This window comes from Mobula hypostoma, chromosome 11 (assembly GCF_963921235.1).
Source record: "Mobula hypostoma chromosome 11, sMobHyp1.1, whole genome shotgun sequence".
Lineage (NCBI taxonomy): Eukaryota > Metazoa > Chordata > Chondrichthyes > Myliobatiformes > Myliobatidae > Mobula > Mobula hypostoma.
The window spans coordinates 98784073-98805535 of NC_086107.1; the positions used below are offsets into that span (position 1 = coordinate 98784073).

General features: G+C 44.3%; 1 protein-coding gene across 2 annotated transcripts in view; it reads left to right on the top strand.

The window, feature by feature from the left end:
• micall1a (MICAL-like 1a) overlaps positions 1-20557 on the top strand; it is a 98874-nt gene extending 78317 nt beyond the window's left edge. Inside the window, exons 8-16 of one of the 2 annotated variants that reach the window (XM_063062616.1) lie at positions 34-350; positions 3742-4247; positions 5525-5659; positions 10508-10634; positions 13025-13115; positions 13479-13552; positions 13643-13757; positions 15543-15589; positions 19242-20557. In XM_063062616.1, coding sequence (XP_062918686.1) covers positions 34-350; positions 3742-4247; positions 5525-5659; positions 10508-10634; positions 13025-13115; positions 13479-13552; positions 13643-13757; positions 15543-15589; positions 19242-19366 — 1537 coding nt within the window. In that variant the 3' untranslated portion in view covers positions 19367-20557. The remainder of the gene's footprint in view (positions 1-33; positions 351-3741; positions 4248-5524; positions 5660-10507; positions 10635-13024; positions 13116-13478; positions 13553-13642; positions 13758-15542; positions 15590-19241) is intronic. The other variant, XM_063062617.1, reaches the window with a different exon arrangement.
• The last annotated feature ends 906 nt before the right edge of the window (positions 20558-21463 follow it).

Consider the following 21463-nt stretch of genomic DNA (forward strand, 5'->3'; position numbering starts at 1 on the left):
CCTGGTTCCTGATGCATTATTTGATTCAAACAGGAAAGGAGACACCAAGCCTAAAGACCCTCCTTGGCTCTCGTTGGTAAATTCTGAGCCAAAACGGAGGCCTGCCCCACCCCGGCCTGGAACGCGACCCCAACCCAGTAACACCCAGCGGGAAGCAGTTGAGACTCGCTCCTTAAACCCATTCGAAGTGGACGATGAGGAGACAAACGACGCATCTGAGAAAGTGCCCAGTGTAGCGTCGGCTGAGACTGTCACCAAACCAAGCCACCCATGGTACGGTATTCAGCCAGCTAACAGTCCAAGGAGCAAGAAGCGTCCAGCTCCCCCAGCACCAAATGCATCGCCGTCAGGTGAGCCTACTCACTCTGTGTTGGCTGTTAAAAGTTAACTCATGGAATGCATTTGAGAAAGAATCTGTCCCTAGAAGATAAGTATTATTTCCCTGATTGTTTGAGGTTGACTTGCAGAGATGTATAGACAGCAGTGGTCTTTACTGATTGAATAATTATTTATTAAGTTTGTGATATTTGAAAAGCATCTTAATAAGCCGTCATTATTCTGTTGATAAAATGACCATTCCTTTCCCCTAGAACAGGAGTTCCCAACCTTTTTTATGCCATGGACTTTCCGTTAACCAAGGGGTCTGTACACCCCAGGTTGGAACCCCTGCCCTGAAAGTGGTCAGCTCTGTATTTTTTTTTAATCACTGAATAGGGAATAGGAGATGTGTCACAATTCAGACACATCTATCCCCATGAGGCTGCAGCTGTTCCATAACTGAGCAAGACAGTATGAACAAACTGCTTCAAATGCTGGAATTCCAACATAAAAATAAAGTGTAGATGCTGTTAGATCTATTGGAAATGCTCAACAGGTCTGATCTACAAAGAGAAACAGAGTTACACTTCAGGTAGACAACTTTTCGCCAAACCCAGGAAAAGTTGCGGCAACACGCATCAAAGTTGCTGGTGAACGCAGCAGGCCAGGCAGCATCTCTAGGAAGAGGTACAGTTGACGTTTCGGGCCGAGACCCTTCGTCAGGGCTAACTGAAGGAAGAGCTAGTAAGAGATTTGAGAGGGGGAGGGGGAGATCCAAAATGATAGGAGAAGACAGGAGGGGGAGGGATGGAGCCAAGAGCTGGACAGGTGATTGGCAAAAGGGATATGAGAGGATCATGGGACAGGACGCCTAGGGAGAAAGAAAAGAGGGAGGGGGGAAGCCCAGAGGATGGGCAAGGGGTACAGTGAAAGGGACAGAGGGAGACAAAGGAGAGAGAGAGAAAAAGAATGTGTGTATATAAATAAATAACAGATGGGGTATGAGGGGGAAGTGGGACATTAGCGGAAGTTAGAAAAGTCAATGTTCATGCCATCAGATTGGAGGCTACCCAGGCGGAATATAAGGTGTTGTTCCTCCAACCTGAGTGTGGCTTCATCTTTACAATAGAGGAGGCCGTGGATAGACATATCAGAATGGGAATGGGACGTGGAATTAAAATGTGTGGCCACTGGAAGATCCTGCTTTCTGTGGCGGACAGAGCGGTAAAACAGGTTTAAAGTGACTACAGAGTTGGGGAGGGAGAACACACAAAGAAAAAGAGTTGTGCGGTGTAAGATGAGGTGCTTCAGATTGTGGGGCTTTGGAACGGATTCAAGGGGAGGTGGGACCGATTGTATTCCAGCGCGTCTTGGGAAGCTTCACCAGTGCCTTTAAGTGAGGTTTAAAATAATCTGGCTGAGATTTGGGCACTGTAAGTTGCCATTGAAAAGAAGAAAAAAGTGCAGAAAGGATTGGAAGAGATAAGTAACATTGGAACAAGAAATAAAAAGCTTTTTTTAGAAAGGACTGAGTTAGGAGTATAAGCTAGCCTACAGTTTACAGTTCATGTAAGTACTGCAGGCTTATTAACCATGTAGGGTTAGACTACAGGCTTCCAACTGGTGGGGAGAAAATTGGAGCAAATTTCAGAGAATACAAAAGCTGCAGTGGTGATAATAGGGGAATACCATTATCTAATTGGATATGGATAACAAAGAGGAGTTTTTGATGGCTGTTCAGAAAAACTTGATCAGTGCATCTATGGCTCAACAGGAAAGAATTGCTGGACTTGACTTCAGGAAATGAGCCCAGCCAACTGGAGCAGTTATCAGGGGAACATCTAGGAAATAGCGGTTATAAATTTGGAATGGCTATGGGAAAGGAAACCTGCCATTCCAAGGTAAAAACTTGGTCAATTAGAAAAGGGCCAGGTTCAGTGGGTTGAAAGTGTAGTCTAAATTAGAACCAAAGTTTGACAGGCAAAATTCTAATTGAATCTCTTATGGTATAATGCTTTGACTGCAAAAAAAGACATTCCCTTTATCAATGTTCAAAGTCAATTTATTATCAAAGTACATAACTGTCACCATATAGAACCCTGAGATTAATTTTCTTGTAGATACACTCAATAAATCCATAATAGAATAAGTATAATGGAATCAATGAAAGACCGTCCCAATTTGGATGTTTAACCAGTGAGCAAAACCAATTGTGCAAGTACAAAATTAAATAATTAATAATAATAAATAAATGAGTAATAAATATCGAGAACATGAGATGAAGAGTCCACAGACTGTAGGAACATTTCAGCAATGGGGCAAGTGAAGCTGAGTGCTGTTATCCCCTTTGGTTCAAGAGCCTAATGGCTGAGGGGTAATGGCTGTTCCTGAACCTGACGGTGTGAGTCCTAAGGCTCCTGTACCTTCCTCCTGATGGCACCTGTGAGAAGAGAGCATGACCTGGGTGGTGGGTGGGTCCTTGATGATGGATGCTGCTTTCTTGCGACAACACTTCCTGTAGATGTGCCCAATGGTGCGGAGGACTTTACCCGAGATGGACTAGGACATATCCACTATATTCTGTCGGATTTTCCGTTCAAGGGCATTGGTATTTCCATACCAGGCTGTGATGCAGCCAGTCAACGTACTCTCCATCACACATCTATAGAAGTTTATCAAAGTTTTATATGTCACGCCGAATCTTCGCAAACTCCTAAGGAAGTAGAGGGGCTGCTGTGTCTTCTTAATAATTGTACTTGTGTGGTGGTCCCAGGACAGGTCCTCCGAAATTATAACACCAAGAAATTTAAAGTTGATGACCCTCCCCATCTCTAATCCTCTGAAGAGGACTGGCTCATGGACATCATGGAGAGAGTTTGGGATCTTACAGCCAGAGTTCCCTTGATGACCAGTCCAGATGTTGCCTGTCTAACTCCTTCCATCAATGATCCCATCTGGAATACAGAAAAGATAAATGGTACTGCAGCACGAGCATATACGAATATGTTCAGGGCTCACAATACCCTGCACCATTATTTATACCATTAAGACAATGTGCTGGCTAAACTTTTGTAACTTAGGGTTTATTCAGGTAGACCCTGCAGATTGCATTTGGTGTTTATTTAGTCCTTTGGTGTCATGCACACATAGTGTCTTAACAGAAAAACCCTGTTAATTATTTTGAAGGTTTTTGCAGACTTCCCGCAGACTCTTCATAACTTATTGCATGGTACCACATTGTGCATCTGGGACTACGTACAGTGGGAATGCTAATTATCATTTCTAACTGAATTGCATTTGAAATTTAACAGCACATTGTGTTTATTATTTGGATAAATGGAAGTAAGTGTTTATCTCCTTTTGGTATTTTTTAATTTCATTCCTGAACATCAAAGACAAATTAAGTTTCTCAATTTCTTTCAGCCCTTCGCTCAGCCCAGTCTCCAGCCCCCAAAACAAGCCCTTCCCCATCCCTTAGCATGGAGAGTATTACAGGGGACTCTGCAAAGTCTACTCCAGAATTACACAGAAGATTTGAAGATGGTCCTGCTCTGGCTGCCAAGAGCCCAGAGGCGGCCTGCAAGACTCCGATAGGAGTTAGTGGGGCTCCAGAGGTGGTCAGTGAGACTGGTGGGAGCCCAGAATTGGCTAGCAGAAGCCCATCTGATACCAGCACGATTCCAGAGACAGCCAGTGAGAACCCAGAGATGGCCACTGAGAGTCCAGCGTCAACTGGTGGGAGTGCGGAGGTGGCCGGCGGGAGCCCAGCGACCAAGGAGACTACCACAGCATCCAATGAAAGTCCAGCACCACTCAGCTATCACCGACCTCCACCTAAACCACCGTCAGCCCCTAGTCCTGTGCCGTCACTTTATCCATCCCCTGAATCCAACAGAGTAAATGCTGCCAGCACAGATCCTCAGTCAAAGGTAGGTGTGGAGCTGTTGCACAACTCTGTGTACATTAAGTGAAAATATTCAGCTCATCTGAGAGAGCCAGAGAGAGTTTGTGAAGGAGGCATCATGCCTGATGAAGCTGATTTCATTATTTACTTTGGGTGGAGAGATGACCAGAGGAATGTCAGTGAATGCAGAAAGTGTTCTGCTTAGTAAAATACTTGGCTACGGTGGACAGTAGTGGTATGGTAAGCAAAATTATTGAACTGTCAGGAAGATGCTATGTGCCAGAAGGCAGCTGGGGTAGTGAGCAGGATGTGACTCATAGTCTGCTGGAAGAATTTGTGTTGTACCTATGTACTAACGCTCCAGTGGATGTAATTTAAATTGTATCTAGGTTTTTTAATGATACAAAATCAATGGCATCATAAAGGTGAACAGTTCTAAATTACAGAGGTACTGCTAGGTGAAGCAAATAGGGAAACTGTAGGATTGGATCTTGCTAGCCGTGAGCTCAGGTTCCAACTACATTCCCATCACCGAGTCCTCTTATTCCACTTCCATCTCTTACTGAGTGTTGAGCTGTCTCAGCACTGATTCTGCAAAGTGAGATTAACCTAAAAATTTGTTTTTAGCCAGTATGGACACAACAGTCTTTGTTTAAAAAAAATAATTCTATGATTCATCGGTTGCTGCTAATCCATTCAAGATCTTGCTTTCATTCTATGCCTGTCTCCAAACTCAGCTGCTTCAGATCTGATGAGCAACAATTTGGAAATTGTTCATTTGTTGAATGACTCAGGAAGTCAGATAGCTGAATGTCAGCACAATCGAGCACATTGCATTTGGACTTGTTCTTACTATCCAGGTGCCACTCCCTGCCCTACCTTTGCATGCAGCTTCTATACGTATGAAGGTAATGCTTAGAACTCTTGTGATAGACACGTACCTCTAGTCGTTGAGAAGAAAGTGGATTGCTCTAGACAAGGGATTCCCATGCACTGGACTCATATCATTAACCAAGAGGTCTGTGGACCTCAGGTTGGGAACCCCAGCTCTATATTGAGTTCAGTTCCAACCATTCATTGAACCTTATTGTGGTTTTTCTGTTGCTTTCTGGAAGTAACCAGTTTACTTGATGTGGTTCACTGTCAAATGTGTCAGAACATTGGAATGCCATGGTGAGTGGTCTTAGCAAGTTTATGAGGCAAAACTGTTGAAGCACTAATGGTAAACATCCAACACGCAGCTGCAACTCTCCCTTACATTATTCCAACTAACTTTGATCAGGAATTTTTTTTTTTTTGCAGTCATCTTGCAAAGAAAATCCATTCGATAGAAAATCATCCCCCGCCGGAGGAGCTGCCCCTCTCAGGCCACGGAAAGGGCCAAAGCCAGCTCGTCCACCAGCACCCGGCCATGGATTCCCACTGATTAAACGCAAGGTAGGTAACAGATCAGGAGTTTTCAGCCTGTGCCAATAAACCTTTCCCTTTATCTTTTTGTAATGAAGCCTGAGCAGATATTTCTTTGTGCTTGTCAAGTTTTATCAGTGTCATATTCCTGGCAGTGGTTTGTGGAAGGTGTATAACACTGACAAATGTTCTGTAATGTCAGCATATTAAAGCTGTATCTGTTTTTGTTTCATTATTCTTCACTGAATACTCACTGCTAGTCATCCAGACTACAGCAAGCCAAACTGAGCACAGGGTAGTCACCATTGCCTAAATAAATGCTATCTGAGGCTTTGTGGTCATTCACTTAGAAAGGTTCAAGTCACAGTGTGATAACAGTCGGGAAATAATCTCAATATACTTAGCCACGTTATCAGTTCGTGTACAGTACTGTGCAAAAATCTTAGGCACACATATGCAGCCCGGGTGTCTTAAGAATTTTGCACAGTACTGCATTAATTTTATGTATTGCACTGTACTGCTGTTGCAGAAAAAACAAAATTTCATGATATATGTGAGTGATGATAAACCTGATTCTGATATGGGTCACTATTGTGGACTGAGAGTGGGGGGTGGGGGGCAGGGAGAGGGGAACCATGCTTGGAAGAAGGGGAGGGTGCAGGAAGCACCAGAGAGACATTCTGTAATGACCAATAAACCAATTGTTTGGAATCAAATGACCTTGCCTGGTGTCTCAGGCTGGGCGTACCTGCACCTGTGCCACACCCCACCTCTACCACCTGTCCCACACCCTTCCAACGCCACTCCACCCTCACCAGTCCCAACATCCTTTGCTCCCGCCAGATTTACAAACTCGCTCTCCACTCCACGTTGACAAGTACAGCACTGTGCAAGAAGTCTTAGGCACCTAAGCTATATACTGTATATGTGCCTAAAACTTTTGCACAGTACTGTACCAACCTGATCCCTGACCCGAGAAGGCAGCACAGTTATTAAAGCCACTGCCTCAGTAGCACTGACCAGGGTTCAGTTCTGACGATACAACCATTGTTGGTAGAATCTCAGGTGGTGACAAGAGGGCATACAGGAGTGAGATATGCCAACTAGTGGAATGGTGCCGCAGCAACAACCTGGCACTCAACGTAAGTAAGATAAAAGAGCTGATTGTGGACTTCAGGAAGGGTAAGATGAAGGAACACATACCAATCCTCATAGAGGGATCAGAAGTGGAGAGAGTGAGCAGCTTCAAGTTCCTCGGTGTCAAGATCTCTGAGGATCTAACCTGGTCCCAACATATTGATGTAGTCATAAAGAAGGCAAGACAGCGGCTATACTTTAATAGGAGTTTGAAGAGATTTGGCATGTCAACAAATACACTTAAAATCTTCTATAGTTGTACCATGGAGAGCATTCTAGCAGGCTGCATCACTGTCTGGTATGGAGGGGCTACTGCACAGGACCGAAAGAAGCTGCAGAGGGTTGTAAATCTAGTCAGCTCCATCTTGGGCACTAGCCTACAAAGTACCCAGGGCATCTTTAGGGAGCAATGTCTCAGAAAGGCAGTGTCCATTATTAAGGATCTCCAGCACCCAGGGCATGCCCTTTTCTCACTGTTACCATCAGGTAGCCTGAAGGCACACACTCAGTGATTCAGGAACAGCTTCTTCCCCTCCGCCAACCGATTCCTAAATGGACTTTGAAGCTTTGGACACTACCTCACTTTTTTAAATATACAGTATTTCTGTTTTTGCACATTTTTTAATAATCTATTCAAAATATGTAATTGATTTACTTGTTTATTTATTATTATGTTTATTTTTTTTTCCTCTCTCTGCTAGATTATGTATTGCATTGAACTGCTGCTGCTAAGTTAACTAATTTCATGTCACAATGCCGGTGATAACAAACCTGATTCTGATTCTGACTCTGACCTCAGGTGCTGTCTGCATAGAGCTTACACGTTGTCCTTGTGTTCCAGATTCCGTATCATCCACTGTAGATTACCTCGTGGGTAGAATGTGGGAAGAACGGACTGGGGTTAGTCTAGATGGGTACCTGATAACGTAGATTCTCTGAGCTGAGGAGCTTGTTCTTGCGCTGGATAACTCTGCATTTCTTCTTCATCGCTGTCTTAAATGGCAGCCTGCTTATCCCAAAATCCATCCCCATATCACTGCTCTATCCAGGCACACAAAATAATCTCTCAACATCTTCACCCCCAGAATGTTGTATATTTCAGCAAGTCTTCCTTTTTATTGTAAACTCTCAAAAATCAGCTTAAATCTACATGAAATAACCTCCAGGTTAGGAAAGAAGACCACATTGCACATGCTACTCACAAAAAAGAGTAGTCTGTACAAATACAAGAATAAGGAAGATACCTTTATCAAATTGTAACGGAAAACAATGTACTCTTAGCTTTCCTCATTGCTCCGCAGCTATGACGAAGTGTCTTTTAACATTGACATGGGGGGAGGTGTTGGTGCAGCCTTCTGAACTTTTCTTAGCATTGCGGCAGAAATCACCTTTTGGTTCTGCAACCTAACCCTTACAACAGCCACAGTGTGTTTCATTTCTCTGCTTGAATTTCTTTGCGGGCCATGACATAATGATCAAATTCCCATCACCTGTTTTCATTTGTACAGGTATCCTAGCTTGGACAAGGCTGAGGTTCCTGTATTTGAGGTCTCTATGTCTTCCTGAGTCAAAGTGACACTCTCCTGCTCCTGATTATTGACTAAATGTAAACCACTGCCTACTTCACTGGCTATGACATCCCCTGATGCAAAGTGTGCAGCCTACACTTGCTGTTACCACTTCGTAATGTCTCCAGATCAGCTACTGGAAGCTAGATTTAAGCTGTAGACAATTACTGGAGAAAGACCTAATGGATTGTCTTCCACTTCCTTGTGAATGCCCAAGTTAGTGGGGTCTTTCATTCATTTTGTTATTATTATTATTCTATGCATTTATTGAGTATGTCCACAAGAAAATTAATCTCAGGATGTATATAGTGACATATATGTACTTTGATAATAAATTTACATTGAACTTTGAGTGACATATGCAATCTTCTATTCCTCTGGAACTATTCCAGAACCAGTGATTCTTGGTTGATCCCCTCTTTTAGAACCATGGGGTGTAGTCCATCTGATGCAGATCTACCTTCAGACCTTTCTGCTTCCCGAGCACCTTCTCCTTAGTAATAGAAACAACACTCACTTCTGCCCCTTGACATATTGCTGGTATCTTCCACGGTGAAGACTGATGCAAAATACTTAACTTCCTCCCTCTGCCATTTCTTTGTCTCCACCCCCCCCCCCCCCGCATTGCTACCTCTCCAGTGTCATTTTTCACTGGTCTGATAGTCACTCTTGCCTGTCTTCATCTTTGAGGCATATCTATCCTCCGCCTTTTGAATTGTCTCCACAAACTTCAGCTGTTATTTTTCTGCTGTCATCCCTGCTGGTGTCTCCTTTCAATCAACTTCTACCAGCTCCTGTCTTATGCCTCTGTAATTCCTTTTACTCCACTCTAATCCTGATACATCTGACTTTACCTTCTTCTCAAAGTGCAGGGTGAATTCTATCATGTTATGATCACTGCTTACCTTAAGCTTCGTAATCAAATTTGGTTCATTGCACAACACCCAATTCAGAATTGCCTTTTCCCTAGTGGGCTCATTCACAAACTACTCTAAAAAGCCATATAGTAGGCATTCTACAAATTGTCTCTTAGAATCCAGCACCAAACTAATTTTCTCGATCTTTTTGCAAATCGAAATCCCTCCGTGACTATCATAACATTGCCCTTTTTACATGCCTTTTCTATCTCCTGGTGTAATTTGTATCCCACATCCTGGCTACTATTTGGAGGCCTGTATTTAACCCCCATCAGGGTCTTTTTACGCTTTCAGTTTCTTAACTCTACCCACAAGGATTCGACATCTTTCAATCCTATATCAAATCTTTGAGGATTTGATTTCATTTTTCACAGAGCCACCCCAACCATTCTGCCTACCTGCTTGTCCTTTTGATATAATGTGTATCTAAGATGTTTTGCTCCCAACTGGTGATCTTCTTCCAGCCACGACAGTGATGCCCACAACGTCATACCTGCTAATTTCTAATTGCACTACAACATCGTCTACCTTATTCCATATATTGTGTACATTCAAACACAATACCTTTAGTCCTGTATTCATCACACTTCTTGATTTCGCTCCATGTTGCACTTCAGCTTATCCCACTGACTGCAATTTTGCCCTATTATCTGCCTGTCCTTCCTCACAGTCTCACTACACACTGCATCTACTGGTGTACCAGCTGCCCCATCCTCAGCCCTGCCACCCCAGTTACCATCCTCCTGCCCCCACCCACCCCCTCTACCAACAGCTCTAGCAAACCTGCCCGCAAGGATATAGGTACCCCTCCCATCCACCCCCAGTTCAAGTGTAACCTGTCCTTTTTGTACAGATCATACCTTCCTCACAAGAGATCTCAATGATACAGAAATCTGAACCTGGCCCTGATTCCTCAGCTAGACATTCATCTGCCAAATCATTTTAAGATGTAAGAAACATCCTCTCCATGTCCATTCTAAATTCTATTGTATTTCTTTAATTTTCCTGTAAATGCCTGCAAGAAAATTAATCTCAAGGTGTATATGGTGACATGTATGTACATCGATAATAAATTTACTTTGACTTTGAGATGGAGCCTCTTTGAAACTAATTTGAGAATGAATAAACTTTTCAGCTGATCCAACACAAATGAGATTGAGTAGTGTTAACCTGTACTTCAGGGTAGGGATTCACCCTCCTTGAGATCTAATTCGTTAATTTTCCTGATCTATGGTCGTCATCGTGTGATTTTTCAGGTACATGCTAATCAGTACATTCCAGAGGAGAGTATCCAAGGAGAGTTGGAACAACTGGAGCAGCAGCTTGACGAACTGGAACTCCGTGGAGTTGCTCTGGAGGAAAAACTGCGCAACTGTGAAAACGGTGAGTTCGGCAAACCCTCATTGAACTAGGAAAGCGAGGCAAAAGTGCTTGTGTTTATTTACACTTTGAAGGATATTAGAGAGCCCACTAGTTCGAAAGTTACGGTCAAAGGAAGGGAATCGGGGCTGCTTGTTTGTACATGTCAACGTGATGGCCGGACTTTATCTGATTTGAATTGGGGGACTTGCGTTGGAGCAGTCATGGACACAGGTCCCCTGCTGTTCTGTAACCTCATAGCCTGACAGGGTCTCAGTTTAACACTGCACAGAACAATAAATCATCTTTTTTTGACCAGCACTGATTTAACAGCCTACATTTGTGTGTTCATATGTGAATGGGGGGAGTCCTATTGGTTACAATTGACGTGGAGAGGATGTTTCTTATAGTGGGAGAGTCTGGGACCAGAGGGCACAGTCTGAAAATAGAGGGACATTCATCTAGCACAAAGGTGAGGAATATCTTTAGCCTGAGTATAATGAATGTGTGGAATTCATTGCCACAGATGGCTGTGGAGGTCAAGTCACTGAATGTTTTTAAAGTGGAGGTTGCTGGATCCTTGATGGGTCAAGGCGTCAGTGATTACAGGAAGAAGGCAGGAGAATGGGGTTGAGAGAGAGAATAAATCAGCCATGATGGAATAGTAGCCCAGACTTGATGGGCTGAATGTCCTCATTCTTCTCCCAAGTGTTATGTCTGTGGGGCTGGGACCTGAGTAGAGGACATTCTGATTCAGAGGTAAGAAAACAGAGTCATGGCTGAGACCAAGGTGTGGCAGCGGTTTAGACCCCAGGTTAACTAGTTCCTACCCATTTCAACCGGCTGTCACCACATGCCTGTGCTTCAGTTTTTGCTAAAACATCTCCACATGGAATTCTTTCAGGTGTCTTCTTGGAGCCACTTGAATAACATTCAAAGCCATTCCTGCAAAATAGGAATAAGTCTCATTGAGTGGATTACACAGGAGAAATTTATACAGCCTCTAGTTATCAGCTCAAATACGTTGTCGCTACTTTCCTTCATAACAAACTCTATGAACTGATATCAGACTAGAAGATCTTATTTAAAACTCCTAATTTAAAGTAATAGTGATGGTTCTGAAAGCCACAGGGAGATTTTCTGAGCTGAGTACTTTCAAAGATACAACCAGATCATTATTCAGTTCCTCAAAAATGACTGTTAAGCATTGGTGCTGGAGATCGAACTGTGTTTAACCCCTGTCATTACGCCACAAGGATATTTTTTCAACCTGTTTGGACAATAGCTTCCTCCTTGTCTTTAACTCTTTGGTGCTTCATTTCAATTGCCACTTCACCTGGGGCTTTTTAAAGGGAAAACTGTCACAATCCATCTTTAGCGTCATCCATTCATTACACACAAGGGTTCTTCCCTCCTTCTCTTTCCCCCCACCCCCAGCCTTCTCTGTTCCACACTTCAGATCCTCAAATCAAAAATAATTACTGTTGAACCATACATGGATACAGCCGAACAAAACAGTGTTCCTCTGGGGCCAAAGTGCAAAACATACACAGCACACATACAGTCGTGCAAAAAAATATATAGCCCAAGTCCCTGAGTGACATGTCCCACAGATTGATGGTGCGCAAATACACGCATACAATCCAGCTTGTCGTTCCATTGATCAGACACTGGGGGGCAGCACCGACAGGAGAGGCCAGCCCCCAGTCAAGCATGGTTGCCCCGCAACACTCCCTCCGGTGTCTCCTCTCATGGGCTGCAGCAGCAGGCAAGCCTGCGCTTGAGGCCTAGTCCTTACTATAACTGACGCCACACAGCTCCCCCGCCATCTGTCGCGACACCAAACAAGGGAAACGGGCCTGTGGCATCTTACGTCATCAATTTCCAACAGAGTCTTGCAATCACAAGAGAAACATTCAAAACAATCACCCACAGTTACACTGCACGCCGCCTTCACACACCATTTTCGATGCCTTCCTGTGGCAGGCAGCAACTTGGTCTCCACCAAGTCCAGCTCCTCTGCCTACAAGGAGCTGCAGACCCAGAGTTCTTGGAGTCCAGCATTGTCTTGTGACTGTGTAAAAAATAAATAAATAAAATAAAATAAAATAAATTTAAATCTCACCTTTGCTTGGCGCCTGAGAGACAACTGGGTCCAAAAGCACCATCACTTTACCCCAGTACCCTTCTCTGCCCCCGCACCTCTCACCATTACACCCACTATCTCTTTCCACACGGCTCAGAGAAGCCCTCGACTCAGTGCAACCACTGCATACCCCCCATATTCTGCTGCAGCCCAGCCTGCATCTTCTCCACCTGGGTCCGTGTTTGTGGAGCTTGAGGAAGTAGGCATACTGGGGAGGGAAGAGGGCTTGTCAAGCGTCTGTCAGAACCCATTTTGTTTCCCTCTCCAGATGATGACGAAGATGATCTTCTGGTCGACTGGTTCAAATTGATCCACGAGAAGCATTTGTTGGTTCGCCATGAATCAGAGCTTGTCTACACGTAAGTTACCGGCGTCTCATTGTGTGGGGATCAAAACCTGCATCCCAACACAGTTCTTTCTGAATGTTTCCAGCTTCCCTTTTCCCACATGGGCTAAGATTTACCTCCCCACCCTCCTCTTCTATACCTCCCTTAGGTTATCATCAGTGTTTCACCCCCGTGCCGCTCCCCACCGCCTCTGACCCTGTGCTGTTCCCCACCTCCTCTTCTGCTCCCAGCTCCTCTCTCCATACGGACACATTTGTATTACTGAGTGATCTGGTGATTTGTCCTTTGACAAGCTGTTGCTGATACAAGCAGAAATTGTTGAGTCCCCTTCTCATTTGCTGGCATAATAATCTGCTGCCCATCTTTACCCCCTAGCTTTAAACAGCAGAATCTGGAAGAGCGGCAGGCAGATGTGGAGTACGAGTTGCGCTGTCTTCTTAATAAACCAGGTGAGTGCCTGCAGTGTGCCGAACCCAGGAGCTTCCTTACCACAGTCCCCAGCTGCCTGAGGCTGACCGCTCCTCTATCTGTCCCCGCAGAGAAAGATTGGACAGACGAAGATCGAGCGCGGGAGACAGAACTGATGCAGGAGCTGATTACGGTCATTGAACAAAGGAATGCCATCATCAACAGCTTGGATGAAGACCGACAGCGGTAATCTGCAGATGAATGTGGTTATGGGATGACAGGTTGTGGCTGAGGGACACAGCAAGGTGGAGCACAAGCCCCTCGTGTATGGGGTACTCATTCAGAATAATTGGCTGATTGGCATATTATGCCTAGCAGATGAAGATTAGGGGGTTATGGGACATTTGTGGAATATAACCCCCTGTGGAATTTAGGCATAGGCTAGAGAATGTCTTCATTTGTCTATATATGATGGGTACAAGGTAAAAGAAATCAATATTTTGTAGTCGACTATTTTCTGGGATACTGTATCGTACAGTATATTTATAGCTCAGAAACAATCAGCACAGAATACAAAGTTCAAAGTAAATTTGTTATCAAAATACATACTGTTTATGTCACCATATACAGACCTGAGATTTGTTTTCTTGTGGGCATACTCAGTAAATCCAATAACCGTAATAGAATCAATGAAAGACTGCACCAACAGGGCAGACAGCCAGTGTGCAAAAGACAAACTGCAAGTAGAAAAATAAATAAAAATAAGCAATAGGTATCGAGAACATAAGATGGAGAGTCCTTGAAAGTGAGTCCGGAGGTTGTGGGAACAGTTCAGCGATGAGGCAAGTGAAGTTATCCCCTCTGGTTCAGGGTCTGGATGGCTGAGGGGTAGTAAGTGTTTCTGAACTTGGTGGTGTGAGTCCTGAGGCTCCTTTACCATCTTCCTGATGGCAGCAGCGAGAAGAGAGCATGACCTGGGTGGTGGGGGTCCCTGATGATGGATGCTGCTTTCCTGCAACAATGCTCCATGTAGATGTGCTTAATGGTGGGGAGAGCTTTACCTGTGAAAGACTGGGCCGTATCCACTACTTTCTGTACGCTTTTCCGTACAAGGGCGTTGGTGTTTCCATACCAGGCTGGGATGCAGACAGTCAGTATACTCTCAACCATATATCTATAGATGTTTGTCAGAGTTTTAGATATTGTGCCAAATCTTCTCTAACTTATAAGGAAATAGAGGTGCGGCCGTGCTTTCTTCATAATCGCACTTGTGTGCTAGTCCCATTGATAGCACCAAGGAATTTTAAATAGCTGGTTGCCCGCCATGCTGGGTGCAGTCTGTTATTAATTCTGTTATGGTTATTGGATTTATTGAGTATGCCCTCAGGAAAACAAATCTCAGGGTTGTATTTAGTGACATATACAGTACATACTTTGATAATAAATACCCTCTCCACCTCTGATCCCTGGCTCATGGATTCCTCCAGAAGTCAATATTCAGCTCCTTGCTGACATTGTTGTGGCACCACTCACCCAGATTTTCAATCTCCCTCCTATTTGCTGATTCGTCACCACATTTGATTTGGCCAATGACAGTGGTGTCACCCGCAGACATTGGAGCTGTGTTTGGCCACACAGTCATAAGGGTAAAGTTTCTATCTGGATGATATAGGTAGCAGATTGTTGGTTACAGATATTTGGTCTGGTTGTGAGGGAATAGGATCAGCATATATTGTGTCTCCACGTGACAGACAGAATAGTGGAGGACAATTTTCCTCTAGTAGTTACTGTGGGGTTACAGGACCACAGGCTTCCTGGGGATGATGGGGAAGGATCATGGTATAGACTTCACATAAGGTGAAAAGCTCAGGGTACTGGGGTACAAGCTGCCCAGAAGACAGACACAGGACAGACAGTCGGGTACGTAGTTCTTGCAGGTGATGGGGCAGGCAGAGGATGGTGAGGTACATTTTGAGACTAGTAGACCTGAAAGGGGAATGGAAAATAAATTCTCATACAACTGTCTTACAGAGAGGAAGAAGAGGATAAATTGTTGGAAACGATGATTAAAAACAAAGGTAAGATTATTGTTTGCACTTAATGTAATGGGGGAGTGGTTTAACATAGAACAATATAGTACGGGCCCTTCACGCCACAATGTTGTACCGAACTTTTAACCTTCTCTCAAGATCAATCTAACCCTTTCCAACTTTTCTTTCATCCACGTGCCAAAGAGTTTCTTAAATATCTTTAATGTACCTAACACCTCTGGCAGCGTATTCCACGCGCCCACCACTTTCTGTGTGGCGGGGGGGAACCTGCCTCTGACAACCTTTCCTCCAATCACTTTAAAATTATTCCCTTTTCATATTAGCTATTCCCGCCCTGGGGAGAAAGGAGCTGGCTGTTCACTCTTATCTAATAGTCTTACCATCTTGTGTATCTCTATCAAGTTACCTCACCCTCTTTCATTTCAAAGAGAATACTCTCCATCAATTCCTCTGATTCCTTTTGCAACAACTTTTACCCAAGGAATAATTTTAGGTGGTGGGGCGGATACATCTTGATCAGAAGAGGTGTAGGCAACGTTCCCTCGAAGGTGTGCACATGTGCACGCTCGCACACCTTTTGCTACTAGTGCACAAAGGAAATTAAACTGTGCACAAAAGGTTGTCCCCCTCCACCTCATGGAATGTAAAGTATATTTCATGATCATACACAATCATATTTCCTTTTTCTGGTTTCTGATGCGGATGGTGTTGACAACATGGAGTTTGTGATGATTTCTCTGCAGATTTTAGAACCGGCTTATTTAAACTCCTTTTATTGAAGAAATTATTCGGTGCACACGTGTTGTTGTCACTGGGCATAACAATTGCACAGCACAAGATTTTTGTGCATGCTGCTCATTGCAGATTAGGGGGAACGTTGGGTGTGAGGTGCTCCTTCTCTCCGCTAGCCTGCAGGTCACCCTCTGACAAGTGTAGCACCTGCTTAGCCCCTGATCGGAGTCACGTGAAGCCGTAGGAGCAGATGGCGGATGGTCGTATGAGCAGCTGGTCCATATCATAAGTCCTGGTTATGCGACCACTGACACCAGGCCGACAATCTCAGAAGAGTATTGACGATGGCTGAGGTCACCCATCTTGTGAAGACACTGCCCAGAAGAAGGCAATGGCAAACCACCGCTGCAGAAAACTTTGCCAAGAACAATCCTGGTCAACACCATGATCGCGCACATCATACAATACAGCACATGGTGATGATGGAATAATTTACAGTAGCCATGAAGCTATTGGAATGTGGGGGAAAACCAGAGCACCCAGTCACACATGCAGACTCCACACGCACAACCAGCACCCAAGGTCAGGTTCAATCTCGGGTGCCTGAAGCTGATGGCAGCACCACTAACTACTGCAGCATGATAATTTGATTTTGTCATTCTTATCCTGTTCAAATCCTTCCTTAGCCTCAGTCCTGTCTACATCTATAATCTTGCCCAGCCTTAAAATCACCCTCACATGTTCTATTACCTAGAAATTACACAGACAGACATGCAAGCACACACACAGACTTCATCACGAGCTGTAACTTCAACTACATGCATTTCTATCTTTAGGATTCATCTCTAAACCTTGCTTTGAATTATAACGTAAAACTATTTTTTAATTATTTGGCCTAAAAACTCCTGTGGTTTAGCTTCCTGTGAAGCTCATTGTAATGTTTATCTGTGGGAAGGGTTCTCTATAACGCAAATGATCCAACACACTGGCATGTACCATTCATTGTGAATGCCCAACCTGCCTTTCCTCTGACAAGTTACTAGCTTATCAATATCATTCTGTGTGTTAAGAATACCCTCACGGTCAACAGGACCAATTTTCATGTCTGCAAACTTGCTAATCATACCCGTACTACACCACTGTCATAGCCACAAAAGCAACCATATAACCATATAACAATTACAGCACAGAAACAGGCCATCTCAGCCCTTCTAGTCCGTGCCAAACTCTTATTCTCACCTAGTCCCACCGACCTGCACTCAGCCCATAACCCCCCACTCCTTTCTTGTCCATATATCTATCCAATTTAACTTTAAATGACAACACCAAACCTGCTTCAACCACTTCTGCAGGAAGCTCGTTCCACACAGCCACCACTCTCTGAGTAAAGAAGTTCCCCCTCATGTTACCCCTAAACTTTTGCCCTTTAACTCTCAACTCATGTCCTCTTGTTTGAATTTCCCCCCACTCTCAATGGAAAAAGCCTATCTACATCAACTCTCCTTTGACATCCCCCACTGTCTCCTGTTACCAAAACAATATTGAGTCCAGTTTTTCCACACTTGCTGTTCTAATCTTTAAACCCTTTGGGAACATGTTTGCCCTGATATCTTACCACTTTTAGTTTATAAGACCTCCACTTCCCAGATATGAATTTATTGGTATGTAGCTGTTCCCAGTCTTTTTAATATTGAAGTTGATCTTCCCCCCCAAGTCAGTCACTTAACTTTGGAACTATCTTTTCCCTTTCTATAACTGCTTTGAAATTTAGAATTTCACTTTAGAATGACACTTTATTCACTTGCCTGACTTTATATTCCCTCAATATTTGGCACTGCCCCATCCCTAGTGATACTGTCTATATTCCAGCACTATAAACTCTCTGGATGCATTTCAAAAGTTCTGCCCCCATCTAATCCTTTCACACAAGGATGGTTCAGGTTATTGGGGAAGTTGAATCAGCTACTGCTGTAACAATAATCTCGTTTTCATCTCTGTGATTTGCCTGCATTTCTGTTCCTCTATCTTCTGACTATTGGGAGGCCTGTTGCACAATCCCAGCAAACTGTTCACTCTTTTTATTCTTAAGCTCTACCATGTGGACATATTGGAAGTTCTATCTAAGACGTCCTTCCTCATTAGCAATGGTATCCTTGATCAGCAATGAACTGTCCTCCCCACGCCCCACTTTGAACTCTGGACTTCGCTACGGCCTGTAGATACAAACGAGTGTTTGGGTGAGCAGCAAGATAGATTTGCTGACTGCTGCATGGGAACTTAGTTCACAGTCCATGGTTCCAACATGAGTACTTTTCAAATTATGATCAGTTCACTGAACCCGGCCCTAACCTGGAGATGACCTGGACCCTGGAATGTTGATTTGACTGTCTTTAGGATTCCAGACTTGAAATCATTTTTTCCATAAGGAGTTGAAAGACTAGAACAGTTTGTTTAAATTTTTTTGAAAGAATTGCAAATCTTTACATTTTTTTTTATAGAGGTCTAAGGCTGGTCTGTTGTTGAATAGTTTTATCGATAGATTCTTTGTCAGTGGCGGAATTGAGGGGGATGAAAATGGCGCCGGAAGCCACATTAACAGTCGAGCAGGCTTGAAGGACCATATAGCTGATTTTGTGTCATTAGGTAGTCCAGCTTCTAACCCTAGAGCAGCATCTCAGCTGTCTCTAGAAACTTACAGGCCTTGTGTGTGGTTCCAGGGTAGGATTTGATCCCCAAACAGAGTAGACCTCCAGATCTTGTAGTCCCAAAGACCATGGCCCTAATCTGCCCTCCTTCAGACTCCAGCCACACCCCCGCACCCCTGCCCCCCGAGTGTGGCGTGTCCTCTGCCTCCTCTGGATCCAGGCTTCACCTCTCATACAGGCTGTGTGGGCCCTTTGTCGGCTTCAGAAATGTGATCTCTAATCACCGATTTTTTTTTTAATAGATTTCCACAAAGATCCAAACAGCGAAATGAAAAAGAAGGCAAAATTCAAACCAAGCAAGATGCTGAAGTTTCTTAGCAACAAACCAGAGGGAAAGTCGAAGAGTGCCAAAGAGAAGAACTTGTGATGGGGAAAGAAGTGCTGTAATGCAGGGAGAACTGCAGGAGTGGCTGGCACAGCTGACCGTGCTGGGAGCAGTTCTGCTCCACCATGTCTGGTGACTGGCTCATAGGAGTCTCGTACTTGATATCAGGCAGCTCCCTCATGTGCTGACTGAGGTTGCTTATTATATATCATTATATGTGCAATAGAAACCTCTACAGTACTCCCTTTATTTTTGCTTAGTGCGGTGTTAGCTTACTGGTTAGATGTTCTGTTCCTTTTGCTAAAGTTGTCTCATTTCCACCATGTGGTTTTCTGCAAAGTTTCACAGCTGCAGAGTTGAATGCTCGCGTTCGACTTTCCTGGTGCTCATTCACCGAGGGCTTGTTTTAAGGTCACGCCCGGCTGTCACTCAGGACTGTAGACCAGAAATGTGCCTTTCCAGTGTGAAGACTGGCCCGCTTCCTGCTACGTTGTGCTGCTGTTCAGCGTGGTGTGTGAACACTCGGCGACCCACTGGTGATTCAGAATTCTGCGCACTGTGGCAGGTTATTTTGTGCCATTTATCTATCATCAACTTAAACTTTGCAAAGATATTAACGGTATTGCAAGATGCTGTATTGGACCTATAACTCAAACGATAGGCTATAATAGTTCCTCTGCAGCGTTGAGAACAGGATCTGCTAGCACTTAATAGCATGGTGTGACAGTGCGGTGTGTGGAGTCCAACGTGCAGGCATGGTGTGATCTATTACACTGTCGCGCTTCCTACAAATACTCTGGGGGCTTTGCTTCGGGTGGAAGTATGTCCAGAGCACTTCTGAGTAGCTTAAGACTGGCTCCCCAATCCTACTCTTCGTCTATCAGTAGATCACTATGCAACAAGAACCTTCATAGAAACATAGAAAATAGGTGCAGGAGTAGGCCATTCGGCCCTTCGAGCCTGCACCGCCATTTATTATGATCATGGCTGATCATCCAACTCAGAACCCAGCCTTCCCTCCATACCCCCTGACCCCTGTAGCCACAAGGGCCATATCTAACTTCCTTTTAAACATAGCTAATGAACTGGCCTCAACAGTTTGCTGTGGCAGAGAATTCCACAGATTCACCACTCTCTGTGTGAAGAAGTTTTTCCTAACCTCGGTCCTAAAAGGCTTCCCCTCTATCCTCAAACTGTGACCCCTCGTTCTAGACCTCCCCAACATCGGGAACAATCTTCCCGCATCTAGCCTGTCCAATCCCTTTAGGATCTTATACGTTTCAATCAGATCCCCCCTCAATCTTCTAAATTCCAACGAGTACAAGCCCAGTTCATCCAGTCTTTCTTCATATGAAAGACCTGCCATCCCAGGAATCAATCTGGTGAACCTTCTTTGTACTCCCTCTATGGCAAAGATGTCTTTCCTCAGATTAGGGGACCAAAACTGCACACAATACTCCAGGTGTGGTCTCACCAAGGCCTTGTACAACTGCAGTAGTACCTCCCTGCTCCTGTACTCGAATCCTCTCGCTATAAATGCCAGCATACCGTTCGCCTTTTTCACCGCCTGCTGTACCTGCATGCCCACTTTCAATGACTGGTGTATAATGACACCCAGGTCTCGTTGCACCTCCCCTTTTCCTAATCGGCCACCATTCAGATAATAATCTGTTTTCCTATTTTTGCCACCAAAGTGGATAACTTCACATTTATCCACATTAAATTGCATCTGCCATGAGTTTGCCCACTCACCCAGCCTATCCAAGTCACCCTGCATCCTCTTAGCATCCTCCTCACTGCTAACACTGCCACCCAGCTTCGTGTCATCCGCAAACTTGGAGATGCTGCATTTAATTCCCTCATCCAAGTCATTAATATATATTGTAAACAACTGGGGTCCCAGCACTGAGCCTTGCGGTACCCCACTAGTCACCGCCTGCCATTCTGAAAAGGTCCCGTTTATTCCCACTCTTTGCTTCCTGTCTGCTAACCAATTCTCCACCCACACCAATACCTTACCCCCAATACCGTGTGCTTTAAGTTTGCACACTAATCTCCTGTGTGGGACCTTGTCAAAAGCCTTTTGAAAATCCAAATATACCACATCCACTGGTTCTCCCCTATCCACTCTACTAGTTA